The sequence below is a fragment of the Ambystoma mexicanum genome, chromosome 10 (genome assembly GCF_040938575.1).
Source record: "Ambystoma mexicanum isolate Mex_15411 chromosome 10, UKY_AmexF1_1, whole genome shotgun sequence".
In the NCBI taxonomy this organism is placed as follows: Eukaryota; Metazoa; Chordata; class Amphibia; order Caudata; family Ambystomatidae; genus Ambystoma; species Ambystoma mexicanum.
The window spans coordinates 117,412,185-117,428,490 of NC_090932.1; the positions used below are offsets into that span (position 1 = coordinate 117,412,185).

The 16,306-nt window shown below is 40.9% G+C and overlaps 1 protein-coding gene across 2 annotated transcripts in view; it reads right to left on the reverse strand.

Annotated features, from left to right (window-relative positions):
• Positions 1-16,306, reverse strand: part of LOC138491214 (zinc metalloproteinase-disintegrin-like VLAIP-B) — a 253,879-nt gene that overhangs the window by 44,951 nt on the left and 192,622 nt on the right. For both annotated transcript variants that reach the window (XM_069617601.1, XM_069617600.1), the window contains exons 18-20: positions 9,695-9,770; positions 8,446-8,548; positions 7,344-7,428 (exon numbers count right to left, since the gene is read on the reverse strand). In XM_069617601.1, the coding sequence (XP_069473702.1) occupies positions 7,344-7,428; positions 8,446-8,548; positions 9,695-9,770 (264 nt within the window). The remainder of the gene's footprint in view (positions 1-7,343; positions 7,429-8,445; positions 8,549-9,694; positions 9,771-16,306) is intronic.

Below are 16,306 nucleotides of genomic sequence, written 5' to 3' on the forward strand. Positions count from 1 at the left end.
CTTTCATTGAATATTATATATCTCAAAAGTTTGGGCTATTGTAACAAGAGCATTAGTTTAGTCTAAACATGCCACCAATACTTAAGCTACAACTGATTTAGAGCAGCCAAATAAATGTATTGATGTAACCGGTGTAAAACCTGAAGTGACTGTTAGTGTTGGAACTGTAACGGTATGGCATGAGCATTTTTACTTTCAAATGTCATTTTTAGTAGTATACAGTGAGTGCTGTGGGATGAACCTTCACTCTTGATTCAAAATATTTTTCATAGTTAATTTCAGTGTTTCTTGTGTGGGGTGTATAGCATGAGTGTATGTTGTATATGCATATTGTTTCAGTGTTTGGCTTGTATGCCATGTGTTCATACTCTGATAACCTAATGGGTAAAACATGTAAACCCATTTACAGTTCATACATTCAAGGAATTTATAATTTGTATACTTATTTTATACATATAAAAAGTAACATTAAAGTTACCCCTGATCTTTGATGTGTTTTATACATCTAGTAGCCTGCATGTATACAAATTCAATATTTGCTTTTTGAGTTTGTATCTAAAATGTCCATTAATTTAGCACAAGTCCATTTTTCCTTCTTTATGTATGTGCACTATGTGCATGTGTTTTAAGAGTGTGTGTGGTTTAAGGCGTATGAGGGTTTCGTGTGTAAGTGTGATGATTATAAATGTTTTATTGTTCATACATATGCACAATTTACAACTCCAATACATTTCTTGTACATATTAAAAGTATGTCATAATTGTGTGTAAGAGCATGTGTTCATAAAATATGGGGCGTAAGAGTGTGTGTTGTAAGGTGTAGAAGTGTGTGTTGTGTTAAGTGTCTGGCAAGCAAGTGTACACTGTATACGGATTTGGTATAAAGTTCCTTCTTATGTTTTAGATGCCTCCATCAACACTGATAATAAAATAAGTTCAAACTTTGATGTGAGTTTTCAATACACCAAAGAGGACTATAGCAGTGTTCAGACATGTATATGAGATTTAAATTGCATACATCTTCTATAAATATGAGCATTCACACCAATGTCAGTCCTAACTTTTGTGAGTTGTCATAGGTATAGTAGCATGCATGTACATTTTTGGCAAGTACATGTACAGTTTGTGTAAAACTTGCATCATACATAGCAAAATCTTCCAGTTAGGATTCCAATTATTTTTCAGTGTACCCATTCCTGATTATATCTCAGTGCATGTCAATAATTTCAAACTTGAAGTGACCAACTTTAAAATATTTGGAATTCAATGTTTTTCCCCCTCTATCAGAAACCGTATGAGAAACCCCAATGTAAATACTGATCAAAATACAATCAAAACACATTTTTAAAAACATATTAAGCCATCTAGCAGGGGCAGCTGCCTCAAAGGTTAACTGAGGAATCTTTAAATTTCATAGACATGTTCAAAAGTGAAGCAATTTTCTGTAGCTTCATTGACAATTTGTCTAAAAATTTAACTGTGACCAGCACTAGCATAGGGGTATGCAACCTTTTGCTCTTCAGAAGCTTTGGACTTCTACTCCCATGATTCCTCACCATTGACAATGCAAGTTAGGGCTGTTGGCAGTTATAGTCCAAAACATCTGGACAACCAAAGGTTGCAGACACCTGCAGCTATTCCAATGGCAATAACATACATATATATATATATATTATTTTCACTGAACGAACTTGAGTTAAAGGACAGTTAAGGAGATCAGACGTAATGCAACAAAACACTTGAAATTCCGTGGATATGCTAAGTGATGATCATCTTAACTTGGCGTTCCCCCCCTGTTAATGACCATTAGGATTTAAAGATGTGTTCTTTATATAGCTTGTATTTTTAAGTGCTTTACTTACATCTGATAGGCATATATTTATCGACATCCCAAGGATGGAAGGCTGAGTGTGCCTTGCCAGGATTCAAACCTGCACATCACACACTTACACACACATCCTAGCAGCATGCACTCAACCCACTGAGATGGCTAGACTGCCTCTAATTTTGAATGTCATTGTGCATCCCATCTGTTATGTACGTCATGGGCTTTGCAACAGGGGCGTGGGGGTGCTGAGTTAAGATGATCACTTCCCACATCCACTGAATTTCAAGGGTTTTGTTATATAATAGTTTATTAAAAGCCACTAGCCATGGCCCTGGCCTCTGTGCATGTTGTACCAATAGGTTTCTTTAGTGCCCACTCTCCAAGGCCTTTGGCCATGGCCACTGCCCATGTTGCACCAATAGGTTTCTATAGTGCCCGCTAGTCATGGAATTTCACCATGGCCAGTGGCCAAGGATGGCCCACTAGCCATGGCCTTTGGTTGTGCCCACTGTCCATGTTGCACCAATAGGTTTCTTCAGTGCAGATTAGCCAAGGCCTTTGGCTGGGTCTATTTTACACCAATAGGTTTCTTTAGTGCAGATTAGCCATGGACTTCGGCCGTGGCCACTGTACATGTTGCACTGATACGTTTCATTGTGGTCCTCTAGTCATGACCGTCTGCCCTGGCCACTGTACATGTTCCACCTATAGGTTTTCTTATGGCAGACTAGCCCTGGTCTTTAGACCTGGCCACTGTACATGTTTCATCTTCAGCCGTGGCAACTATGCATGTTACACAAATAGGTTTAAGGCCCACTAGCCACAGCTTTTGTCCTGGCCACTGTACATGTTCCACCTTTAGGTTTCCACTGGCCAGGGACTTCGGCCATGGCCACGGTACATGTTCTGCACATAGAATTCCTTGGTATCCACTAGCCATGGCCTTCAGTCGTGGCCACTGTGCATGTTGCACCAATAGGTTTCTTTAGGGCCATCCAGCCATATCCTTTGCCCATAGGCAGTGGCACATAGACTCATTAACCCCTGCCTAGTAGATATGGGTACTTTAGGTGTAATATTCCTTTTTAAAACACTTTTCCGATTCCTGTGGAATTGCCCTGATAAGGTCACTGAACTACACGCGTGGTGCCTATGAACTACCCATAACCACTGTATTGCCATGACATTCCAATGGTTATGCACAAACTCTTCCCCAGCCTCACAGTCACTCACCAAGAGCCCCTTCCTCCTTACATCTTCCCCCACTCCCGTCAGTTGCTTTTCCCTACCTACCCCTCTCCAGTTAACCCCCATCGCTCTTCGTTTCATGTGATAGTTAATTCCGGATCACGTCTTTCGTTGTAGCCATGGTTATCCTGCAGGATTCCCCCAGTATTCTCAAGGTTATGCAAAAGGGTTTCAACTGTAACATGGTCCCCAGACCACCCCTAAACTCCCAATTCCACATAGTATTGTGGCAGATCAGAAAGACAAACTTTCAGCGGACATTTGCCAGGTGTATTTATTAAATAATAATATAAAAGCCTAACTATCCCTATCGCTATGGGGTATTCCCTACCTATATGAATAACTACGGTGCTTGTCAATCATCTGTGAACGTCCAAAAAGGAATGTGTCTGCTGTCCAAAAGCAAATGCTAACTGACCCTACCACTAACTTAACAAATTAAGGTCGGGAGAATGACCCCCCTTCTCCTGATGGGTGCTTGACACACTTGTCTTCTTAGTCTTCAGGTTTCTTGTTAATATGCAATTTTCAGATAGTCTTTCATGACTTTTCTTAGAAGGCTGTGTAGAGAAGTCATGGGATTCTGGAATGTACTTTTATCTTTAAAAATGTCTTTCCTTGACTCTTGTTGAATCTTTGGATCAATCTCAATGGGCTTTGCATAAGCTGGCAAAGTACAGTTTTCTGGATGATTCTGGTTTCCTGGAGACTTATAGTTGGGCCTTTTCTGGCCTGTTTTGTCTTGTAGTTTATTTATCATCAGGTCTTCTTTGGCGTTCAGTTTATCATATTCTTTCTCTCTTACATTCCTCTTTTTGACTCTTGCCCCAGGGTTAACTTTTCCCGGTTTCCAGGGTATTGGTATCTTCATCTTATTGATATCCCTGTCATGGATATCTGTCATTCTTTCTCTAATTGAGGCAGTTCAAGTTTCTTAACTTTACTTCCAAGCCTCTCTCACTTCTACCAAGACCAGATTTTCCTAGCATTCCAATTCCATCTATCTCCCTCTGAGATACACGTTTTATTCTTTTTCTTTCATTAAGGAACTTCACGTTTTTTAACTTTACCTTACATTCCTACCTTTTCTCACTTCTATTGGGACGAGTTTCTAGAAGCATATACTGAGTCTCTTTTGGTCTCCTGTTTGTCCAGGATTCCCCATTACATTCCATACTGTTTGGGAATGTCTGCAGGATTCTTATGGGCCTGGGATCTTTTCCTCTCCTCCGTCTCATGCTCGGCTTGTTCTTGCTGGTGTCCTCACCGTACAAATTACACTCTCTCTTCCGGTTTCTCAGTGTCTCGACAGGGAGCTGTGCCACTTGCTGTGGCTTCCCCAGGGTGGTTTTGGTGTCATTGAACGGGCAGCCTGCCTACCGCAACAGTCTCATAGCCATGCCGCCACCAGTTTTCTCGGCTTTCCCTCTCTTTTGCATGCCAGGATTCCAAGGTTTGCTTTGCTGATTCCAGGCAATTTGGTATTTTGCAGGCTCTGTGTTCCCCTGTGACTCAGCCTCCTACTGATGTTACACTACCAGGGGACCTCCCTTGCTTCAGTATGCATTCTTCTCTCCTTCCGTTTGAGGAGTACGCCTTCTTTAAACTACTCATCATAGTGGGTAGCTAACTTCTGACTTCCTGATGATAGCACATTTTAGCTTTCTCTAAAGTCAAGACTCTGTACTTTGAAGCATTTGATATGTTAGATAGTCCAATGTATACCATCAATGGAATTGGCTTAGGGGTTTCATCACAGGAACAGGAGTCCTTGTCTCCTAAGGGGCAATCTCTCACGGTGAGGTCCCACTTGCCTCAACCCCTAAGGACAGTGATGCAGAGTGGGCTCACCTACCTACTCTCACCAGGGGGAGGGGAGCTAGCTTGGGGAGAAGGGATGGCTTCCCTCAATTCATCAAAGTATCCTCATTTCCCCTCTCACCTATAGCCTGATGCAATTTCATCCTTTTCTCCTCCAAATAACCTTTTCCCATTTTTAGTTTTCCCCCGCTTGTTATCGCTTGTATTGAGCAAAAATAAAAAATGGCGAAATTTCATTTCTTAAAGCTTCTCTGCTGCAAAGCAGCCAGAAAGAAAAAGATAATTTTGGTAGAAGAGGGCACCCTGTTCCCCAGTCAAATGTTTTAAAAACTACTGGACGGAATAACCCAAAACTTGTCCCGGAAATACTCTTCGTGCCCAATTTGTTTTCATCTGGTGCAATTCCCTCTAGTTGTTTTTGCGGTTAGGTTCTACAAAATGTTGACTTTTTCTCTATGGCAAAATTAATGGGAGTAGGCCAAAAACCTTTTTTTTAACTCTTAGTAACTTTTTTCATTTTGTAACAAATCTTTCCCAAAATGTCCTGTCTCGGGGGTCCATGACAAACATTTTGTTTAGAAAAATCACCCTAACTATAGCGCGGCAACTACTGCACCACATCAAAATATGTAAACTGGATGCACTTCGGCAGCTCACAAATCCAAAGTGGCGTAAAAAAAATTCAACTCCATGAAGATTCCAGAACAAGGTTCTGTAATAATTCCTCCCCATGTCCCGTGATGATCAAATAAAGCACACAAATGACATGTGTTGCTATGTAACACACACACACACCAAAAACAATCTGTGTTACAGTTTCCAGTTCTGGTCACACCTATCACAAGTGAGGCTTCAGGAATTTAAAAAAATCATGCAAATCATTCACCAGACAAAGTTTCAAGGGTACACCAACGACTCTGATAATGTATTATCAAGTCACTATGGACTTAATAAAAGAAATACGAGGCAAATATTTCAAATGTTCAAATCAGCATATTATTCACTCTGGTCTGTTCACAAAAACACTGGTAAAAAAAAAAAAATGGCACAAGCATGTTGGTATTCAGATACCTCATGTTTCAACTGTTCATGCAAAAAAATCTGACAAAATAATGAACAGAGGAAAGATGTTGGCCAATGCCCTTTCAGACTCAATGGTTCTTCTTCACATAAAGTTTATGCAAAACTGGTAAAAAAAAAAAGAAATACATTCTACTGATGCAAACATTAGCGCAATCTCACAAAGATCTGTTTGTATTTTTATTCTGATAAAAGGAAATAAGTGAAAAGGACAAGGTGCGCTTTCAAAATCTTAATTGAAGATTGATTCAATATCAGTAACTTAAAGCAATTTTCGAAGGTTTTATCCAGTTAGGTCAATTAAATGTCAATTTTACATGCAATCAGAACTTTTCTTCCATGTATTGTGGAAATTCTGGGGAAATAGGATTTTCTAAAATGAACATGGTTCTGGCTCTATGGCCTTCAGTTTGCAAGAATGGTTAACAGATTGTCCAACCCAAGGGCATTTAGGTTTCTGCCCTGCACAACTTTCTAGCTAAAAGGGTCACATAGATCATTCGATTCAAACCCAAAGGTTCTAGGTAGATAGCATATTTTCTGAAAGTATGCATTCTCTATGAAGATGCCTGCAAGAGTATTCCATTGTTAAACTTCTTAAATCAACCAGTCCCAGAAGCTGATAGAATTATTGGATTTAGAGATTGAAAGAATAAAAAAAAAAGCTTTGCAACGCGTAATTATGAGAGTAGTTGGGGGTTATCTGGTGAGGAATTGAGCAACACAAGAGATAATATAACATAATAAATGTTGGACATTTGAATGTTCAATAGTGCTGCGGCAGGGTAAGTACATGTCAGATGTCCAGTAACTCAGTACATCATGATTCTGGTTGAGCAAACAAATGCCACAGAATTGCGTACTTGAACATTAGTACGGCTGGGGGAAAAGTCCATTATATTTCAGAAAAGTCCATTATATTTCAGAAAGGGATAAATGTAGTCTTACATCTTCTATACAATGTACATGCCATGTTTGGCCAAAAACTCCACCAATTACATTTTACAGTGAAAGTGACATTTGTATCCCCTACACACCTCCATCCTTCCATCAACAATCAGAGCAGAAAAAAGGAGCAGATGTTGGAGCACTAGAAGAGCTCACTGGCTTCTTTCTTAATTTCCCAAGAACTTTTAATTGGCTTCATTTATTTTTTAGTTTTACAGCCCCTTCTGACACTGCAGAATCAAGACCACCATCAACACAAGATTTAGAGGACCTTGAAAATATTTCCTTTGGTCAGCATTAGATTATTTTCACAGAAAGGCACGTTATAGGTGGAACTCCACGTGGTGGGCTCAGCGGGACAGACCAAAAACAGAACCTTTTCCCTTATTCTTTATTAGTACATATAGATATCCATTTACCTCTGGGGTGTGAACTATCACAGGCGGGTTCCTTTTTTTTTCAAATCCTGGGTTGTTGACACCAGACACAGTAGTTGGCTGAGTCCTGAAAAGAAATAAGAGGTTTACATCTGGGAATTATTTTTAGAGGGGCTATTATTTATCTTCAGAAACACCGTTTGATGAATCCAAAAGACCCAATGTGTCTCTAAGCAGAATAAGATGCAGACATGAACATTCTGGCCTCAAAGGCACAAACAATGTTATACTAGAAGACTTCTTAAATTTGAACAACAAATGATCCTACTTTATCACAGCTTGCTACAAAATCAATTTGGATTCTGATTAATTGGAAGAATCTCACATGCCACCAAACGGATGCACACATTGATAGTTAGGCTTCAGGTGGTGGGTTGTAGGGCACGACTGGATGTATGTAGGACACTTCCACTCCTTCAACCTATCGCCTATACTATTCTAGAATTTAATAAAGTTAAACCCCAACCTATGGTGATGTGGGCTATGCTTTTTTAAGCTCTTTATGAAAGAAAGCTGTGACTATGTTGTTGCAAAATTTGGTTTAACAGAAACAGGATTGGCAAATATGAAGGATCGATATGCAAAATATGCATATGATATTCCTAGATTCCTTTGACGACACACTCAAAAGTAAAGATTTCACACCAAAATGTTTTAAATAACCTAATACAGCTTCCATATAAAACCTACTCTGTTACTCTTTACATGTATACACCTCTCCATCAATGCCAATGGAAAGACCAGACCATCCATCTAGCAGTGACAGCATCAAAATGGGAAAAGAACATGCAAATTCAAGAATATTGATCACATTGCTTCCTGAAAGGACAACCTTCTCTAAGAAATCTTTGTTAAAGTGCATAGCAGACATATCTACAAACCTTTGTGTGAATGGTCCACGTCTGTGATTAACATGGAACTAAAAAGGTACATGCTGTGACATAAAAGGGTGGACCGAGTATGACAAACTTTGGAAACCCCATCCAAAAGACATCCTACCAAATAATACCATTATCCATCTTCAATTGTTGCAAATTACTAGCTTGTTTTAATAAAAGACATGGTAACTACAAACAGATTTTACCTCTGTGCTTTGTTCTTGAATGTTCCGCGATACCACAAAAGTACGATGACCACAAGAATGGTGATGGCAATTACGACAACCACAACAACAATGATTGTGATATCTGCAAGATGTGAAAGTGGGTTGTTAAAAGAATATTACCAGCTCCTGAAAATTGTAAATATGATTTTTGAAAAGGAATAGCCAATTCTTTCACATTAAAAGCAGAGCATGTGGAAAGGTAAATAACTTTGTAGGCAGAGCACTGTTATCAAGGAGAATCCAATGAGCAGAGGCAATTCAACAATTAACAGCAGGTCTACCTGTACAGTTAGCAATGCAAATGAGAGTGCAAATAAGACTCAAAGGGAGAACAGTGACCTCCTTTGGAAGAGGAAGCCAAAATAATGTGTAGTGCAGTGAATGAAATGGAGGAGGCAACCAAACGTTCACATGGGATGTTGCAACAGAATGTGAGGGAGGGGCAAACCAAGATTATGCTTGGACGGAGGCAAACAAGAGCACATGTGATGGCATCCAAGAGCACAAGGAGGCTCCAAGGGATACATTGTAGGGGATAAGAAGTGAATATGGGAGAGATGGGTCAAGCAATCACATGATCCTAATTGACTGACTGACCTCACAATCCTAATGGTCGAAGAGACCACATGAAAGAGCACAAGCTTGAGATGCATGCAGAAGGAGGGACAATGGGAAGCATTAGGAATACATGGGAACAGTACTGTGAGCATGACGGTGAAGAGAAGAACACATACAGAATTTAGACCATGCAGATGGAAGAAAAGGTTACTGCCAGAGATGGGGAAGACTACAGGAGAGGGGATTGAAACAGACCATGGGAGGGCAGGTAACAAAATATCACTGGATTGCAAATCTACAGCATAAAAAAGGTCACACTTCTGGGGTCACTGTTGACCAATGGACATAAGGAGTGAAAAAGGAGTTCTACAAAATGGAGAGAGGAGCAACAGGAAAGAGTAACTGTACTGAAGGAAATAAGTTCAGTGACCATGTCAGATCAGATTAAAAATGGGAGGAAAAAAAGGAATCTTGGATGAGGAAGCATTGAACACAGGAGGAAGTAGTAATGAAGCAATCCAATTTGCACCATTAAAGCATTTAGAACCATGAAAGTCATAACAAATACAAAAAGGAGAAAAAACATAATCCATCCTTGAACACATCTTGAGGCTGAAGGGAGACTTTTGCAGGGAAGTGTTAGCAGTCTTGCAGATGTTCCTGTACTCACTTTGTCCAGAGGCGTTGTCACAGTTGGGAGGAGCCCAGCCTTCCTCGCACTGGCACATCAGCTCATTGTCACACACCTAATGCAACATGATCAGAAATTAGAACACCACCATTGGACAAGATAACATAGCATAATTCGGAATACTCTAAGAGGACTCATTGCACATAGATATATGATGGCCAGCAGTCCTCCGTTTGCTGTGCAGATCCCAGCACGTAGGTCACATAGTAACATGCACTATGTTCATCTGTGTCAGAAACTACTTGCAACTTTACAAAATGGCCCTGAAAGCTTTCTGAAGCAAACATATCGACCAATACTACGTGAAGCCATACATAAAATACTGCAAATCTGCAATATGTTGTAGAAATCAAACAATACGCCCTAGAAGGGTAACGTCACAGGCAGCGCTCTAGCAATAAAAATGATAAGTGTGCATTGCTGCACAGGAATGTGTAAACTGTTGAAACCACAAGTAACTATTCAGTAGCTACTGAGAACCTTATTTCTGTTATTCATTTCTTTATTCCTGCTCAATATGATGTCCCTGTGGCATTGCTCAGTGTGGGGCAGGAAAAGGGTGCGTCTGAAAACCAGGTGGCTCTTGCTAAGCCATAGATTCATTGTGCTGGATTGTATGTGTACTAAACTGAGAGACCTCTATCTCAAGATTGAATTAATTTGTTCAGTCCCTCGATATTCTCCACACCTCACATATTTACTCAATTGTTAACCTGAATGCTTTTGTCATATTTCATTAAATTCTTCTTGAGGCTACAGCTTGTTGTTCTTAGTTATTGAAAGAGATTGGCGATATATTCGGAAATGACCACCAACTATCTTAGTTGATACCGGTCAGGATTGTTTAATTAACACTATAAAACGCTGGCAAGTAATTTGAATATCAATACATAAAAATAAAAAATAAAAGAAATTTATCAGCATTTGCACATGAGAAATAGTTAGGTATCATCAGGACTTGCAAGAAAGGAGATGGAGACAACGATAGGAAGGAAGCCTCTCTCTGCAATGTATAAGTTGATCTTAGGGGTACCAAAGGGTCTGTGGGGTGACATAGCCCCTGGATGCCATAGATAAAAGGCCAGAGTCAGAGGGGCACATGCCCCCAAGCAGTGAGGCCTGCGCTGGAATAATGTGGAAAATTAGGCTATGAAATCAAAGCGAGAAGGAGTGAAATTGAGCCTCAAAACCTAAAGAAATTTAAGAATGCCAACTGCCTGGCATAAGGGAAAGACCTGTGGCAAGGTTTGCCAAATTCTTGGAGAGCTGAAATTACATTCTCAGAAACAACGATCCACAGAACCCTCAATGGGATGTCAGCATTGTGTATTGCAGTTGCAGGGAAGCAGATTGCTTTCTGTCATGAAGATTAAATAAATGAGAATTCCTTTTTCCCTTTAAACTAAAAAAGATGTTCATCCAAATGGGTGCAAAACTGTCAAATATGAACTTGGTTTCTGTCCATCATGAGCCCATCACAGAGGAAACAGTGTACCGAATATGTAAGGGGATGTTGAAATGCAGTAAAATGAAGGCCTTTCATGGCTGAAATCAAACAGAATGACATTTTGATTTTGGCTCTGAAGTGACACTCTGCACAATCAGATGGGCACGAAAAGCCCCTAAAACTGTAATTATGAGGCCCAACTTTGCAGGGACATTTATCCATGTTAAAATTGTGTGCCTTTCAAAGGTCATTTTAAAGTGAAAATGTGAGTTAAAAGGTAATGTTGGCTGAGTGGGTTGCTTGCCAGTGGTTTCGTTTCCCTCTTATGGTGACTTTTTCAAATGTGAAACTAAATCCCAAAATGCATGTTGACATGGAGATTTAGGCTGGCTCATTGCAGACATGAAGGCCTTCCTTTAAAAATACAAACTTAAATACTTAATAGAGATCAAATTTGCGGTGTGGACGTGATAAAGGCAACTCTGTTCCCCAGCTTTTATGACCCAGGTCACTTAGGCCACAATAAAACTTGCCTTAGCTGGCCATTATCTCTTGGAATGTGCAAGCTAATCTCAACACAGGACCCCTCTTGACATCACAGCCAGAAACATGCACATGGCAAGGGTGGTCGCCAGGTTTAAGGAGTAGTTTCATTGTCTACTGTGTAAATTGGGAGAAATGGTTTTCATCATTTAAAATTGGTAATATTTGTCGCACAATAGTCATGGTAGGATTTCTGAAAAGCTGTCAGCGAGATTCTTCTCACCATCTAAAAACTATTTGGGTGAGACCAACATAGCAAATGTTGGTAATAAAAACATAATGTGGCCCTCTGTATGAATGCGAGAACGACACAAATTTCACAAAACATGTAAAATAGGATTCATATGCTGCACATGAAGGTACCCATTTTTCACTGATATAATTCTGGAGTAAATGACGAAAAACTGTAGCTCCGCACAGGAATGACATACAAACTCCTGAGTACCGTCATTTGACTCACAGTAAAATATAGGTTTCAAAAATGCCTCCATATGTGTCAAAATATGGAGATTAAGGGCACTTGTCATGCAGTGAGATGTCCGTGTCCCTGAACCAGACCAAACCCTCCTGTCAAAGGATGATGGAGTGGTCTCCTCCCCTGGTGTCCCAAAACACTCCTACGAATTCTGGACTTATCGGCACACAGATGGGAGTAGACTAGTGACAGAACTGATCCCTTCTGCGAGAACTATGACACATTAGTGATGTCAATCTGGCTCAAATCAGGACTTTTCTGCCCACTAACATCGGGATGAGCTGCTGCCAAAATCTGACCAATCCCAGCACTAGCAGTGAGGCCTAATCTTGCAGAGGAGCTAAGAGACATAATAGCTGACTTGGGACCACTTGGAGGAAAGTAAATCCTTAGCTGACGCCATTGGTTGTCCCAGCAGTGGTGCTACGATGCTCCCTGGTCTCCAGTACTGACCTCTCCTGCGAGTAAACCAAACCCCAGAAAACAGTGTGTGAAGGCCCATTATTATTGTTGCATTGTAGTAGATATTTACCCCATTGAAAATTCCCCATGAAAACCCCAATTGTGTGTGCATTTTAGTCAATTCCCCATTGAAGATCTCCCCCTGTTTGCCTGTGTAGGTTAGCAAATCCCCATTGAAAAACCCCTCATTTGTCTGTGCAAATCCTTAGTGTATTTTGTAAGCAAATCAATTAATTTCCCCATTTCACAGGATTTTTATGGTTGGAATTTGAAACCAACCATCTTCTCCTAGTGCCTGGTGAACTGGTATAATTAAGTGTTGCCCCAAATAATTAATCCAATTGTGATCTGAGAAACAGATGTGTCCCCGTGTTTAAATTATGCCCTGCTAAACACATTTCCATCTGCAGCTGTATTTTCCCATTGCATCTGTCATCCTAACCAAAAACCGATTTTCCTTTTGTGAGCTAACCCATTTCCCTAAGCCTACCTGTCATTCACCCTCAGTAAAAACAAATTTTATTTGCATTTCCTTTCCCACTGAAATTGAGCTTAACCTCCCAAAAACCGATTTTCCACTTCTGTTCCTCTTTCCCTAATGTGAGGTAACAAATAAATTCCCATTTGCATTTCTTTCCCTTGCCCATGTGTTAAGTACAAATACGCAAATTCTGTGTCTTTCGATTTCTTTCCCATAGCAGTTGTGAGAAATAATTAAAAACCCCATTCTTTCATCTTGCTAAGAACACATTTTCCCCTTTTTTACTGGCTCCCCATATTGTTTCTGTGGCACCACCCCAAAACCGATTTTCCCCCTGTATTCCTACTCCCTGCCACTGAATTCCATTCTAAGTAATAAAGTCCAATTGATGTTTGGGGGTTGAGTGTCACAGGTGGAGTGTTTACCTCTTGCACTATCATTGTATGTTGAATTGTTGTTCTTCTGTTTTGTCATTAAAAAAGGAAGTATATCAACCTGATCGCTTTATAGAAGTCATTGCATTTTTGTGTTGCCACAACATTGGTGGCTGTTGTAATTGGTCGATTCTAATTTGACATTAAATAATAAATTAATAAATATCTTATTGAAACACACCGGGCTGGTTCCTAGTCCATTGTGACACGGGATGTTTGTAGAGGGTATCAGGTATAAAAAATGAAAGCGTTTATTGTGCACCACATTCTTTTTAGGGGAAGGAGATCCCTGCCTTGCGTGTGCCATGTAGTAAACCGTGACAGGCCCCCCACTGGGAAATATGCATACTAGATGGAAAAGATATAGGGGCTTTGAAGGAACGGCATTGAAAAGAGTCTTCATACGCAATGTGGCAAGTAGCCATCAGTGCCACATTATATGTCATCTAGTTTAAGGTATTTCACAGAGTTTACTATACTCCAGGACAGCTACATAAAATGGGTAAAGGGGGAGCAGGGTTGTGACCTTCCAAGTGTCTGGCTTTCATGGGCAGGTTTCTTTTTTTCATATGATCTCGGTCTGCCCTCACTTACAAGCATTCTGGGTCAAAGTGTGGAGGGAATATGGAGTAGAACCTCTAGGTTTACCCCAGGCCGGTCCTGCTAGGAGTGTGGAGGGAGGGGATCTTGCATGTTGAAAACCGGATAGAATGTTAACAAAACTCTGCTCACAGAGAAGCAGATCCTGCAAGGATGTTAGGTGGGGCAGAGGTAATCACAAGATCAGAATGGAGAGTGGGACTATATAGGTGCATGGAATTGGAATGGTTGGTACATAAACAAAGATTTCCAAGGGAATCATGGAAGATTTGGAGGAAATGGATGGGAATGAGCTAACTCAGGTAAAGGGATTCAAGGGAGGAGGGCATTCCTGTTGGAAGCATGGTACTAGGACCTGTGTAATAAATGGGGAGATCCTCTAAGGGATTTTACTGGTCTCATGGGTTAAGAGAAGGAAAGTGGTGGTTGATTGATGGGGATACAGTTTCGCGGTCATGACATTTTTTTTACTGAACCAAGTCATCAAGGCAACAATGGGGATTTTACAAAGGCTAAATGTTCTCTAGATCTTATGAAAAAAATATGTAAAAGAAATCAGATAGTTTAGCCAATTTATTAAGTGATATAGCAACAATGTACATTTAAGTGTTTGATGTTAGAAGGCAAAGGTTTTGAGGGAGAACTTGGAATTCCAGGTTGTTTAAAGATGGGGTGTTATACAGCGCACATGGATTCAGTGTCCAAGAGATCAGCAAAAAATAGAATGAGAGGACCACAATGGGCATCGTTGGAGTAGTGGTGAAAAATAGGCAACACATTGGACATGGATTTGTAAACTAGTATGTTACCCAAGATCAACTGGTTTTATCTGAAGAAGCTAAGATCGCTAAGTGGCTTATGTAAATGAGCAAGGTTATGCACAACAATATTGCAGCAAAGTGTTAAAGAGTTAAGCCTGTGGCCAGTAGGAAGGAATGAGGCCTGGGTAAAGAAGTTTGCATCATCACAGGTAGTGCAGCCAGGAGCCCTGGGGTATTCAGCTCACACAAGTTCTTCTGCCCCCTTGCCCTGTGTCCCAATTCACATTCACTTAGCTTCTCTTTGTCAGCCTCTTGGCTTTGCCACAGTGTGTTGCATGCTTTATGCCGCTCTTTGGCCTTGCCATACGGGTTCCCTTTATAAAGTTCACTATATGGTGGTCTTACGGATGTACCACCTTTGTGTCACACTCTTTCACATTTGTGCTCTTTTTCATAGGTTGCTTTCAAATGGGCACTTTCCCTTTTTACTTTTATCAACGGACGGTCTTGCCCAAAAAGTTTCATCCAATTAGGTATTCAATGTGCATGATTATCTGCTACAAGTTTTCATTCAGTTCGGTATTCAATATGCTTGATTTGACTTTGCTTCAAGTTTCCTTCAGTTCAATATTCAATATGCTTCAACGGGCACTTTGTTACTCATGCATAACCCATGGGAACGCCCCATTTTTCAGTGCCCTTTCCCTGCACTCATCCATCTTCTGTGTTCCTCTCCAGCAGCTGAGCTGCATCTTCTCTGCTTTGCTGGCGGGCGGGCTGGTCTCTGCAAGCTCCGCTCTCACCCAGGGGCTTCCTAGCACACACTGACAGCTACGCTACTCTTCCTTGGACGTGGACAGCGTCCTTTCTTCTTTCTTCCTTCTTCTGCAGCTCCAGCTGCTTCACAGAGGCACCCACACCCATGGCAGTCAAATGCCCGCCTCACCCTGGGCTCCACAGGTCCCCTGGAACTTCTGCTGGTGTCATGGCTTCCTCTCAGGGCCCACCACGACTGTCTCCTCACGGAAAGGGTCCTCTGCTGGTCTCTCCCACACAGGCCTCCCTGCTGCTCCTTTTGTTGCTCCTGTGGTCTCCTTTTATACACCTGCGAACCCCCAACAGGTTGCAGGTGCAAGTTTCCAATTGAACCAACCTGACCATAGTTAAAGGGACATGCCTGACCCTCATTGTACTTTGCAGACATCATCTTCCAAGTGCTATAGTGGTTAAAGGAGTTACAAGTGTTCATTACTCCTAGTCGCCTCTCTCTCGTCCCAGTACTGTCATAGGTAAAGTGTGGGAAATTGATGGGAGATGGTGTACAATAGCCTATAGAGGCTGGGGGAGGGTTAACTTGTCCTTCAGTTGGGAAAGGGGGATACTATGTC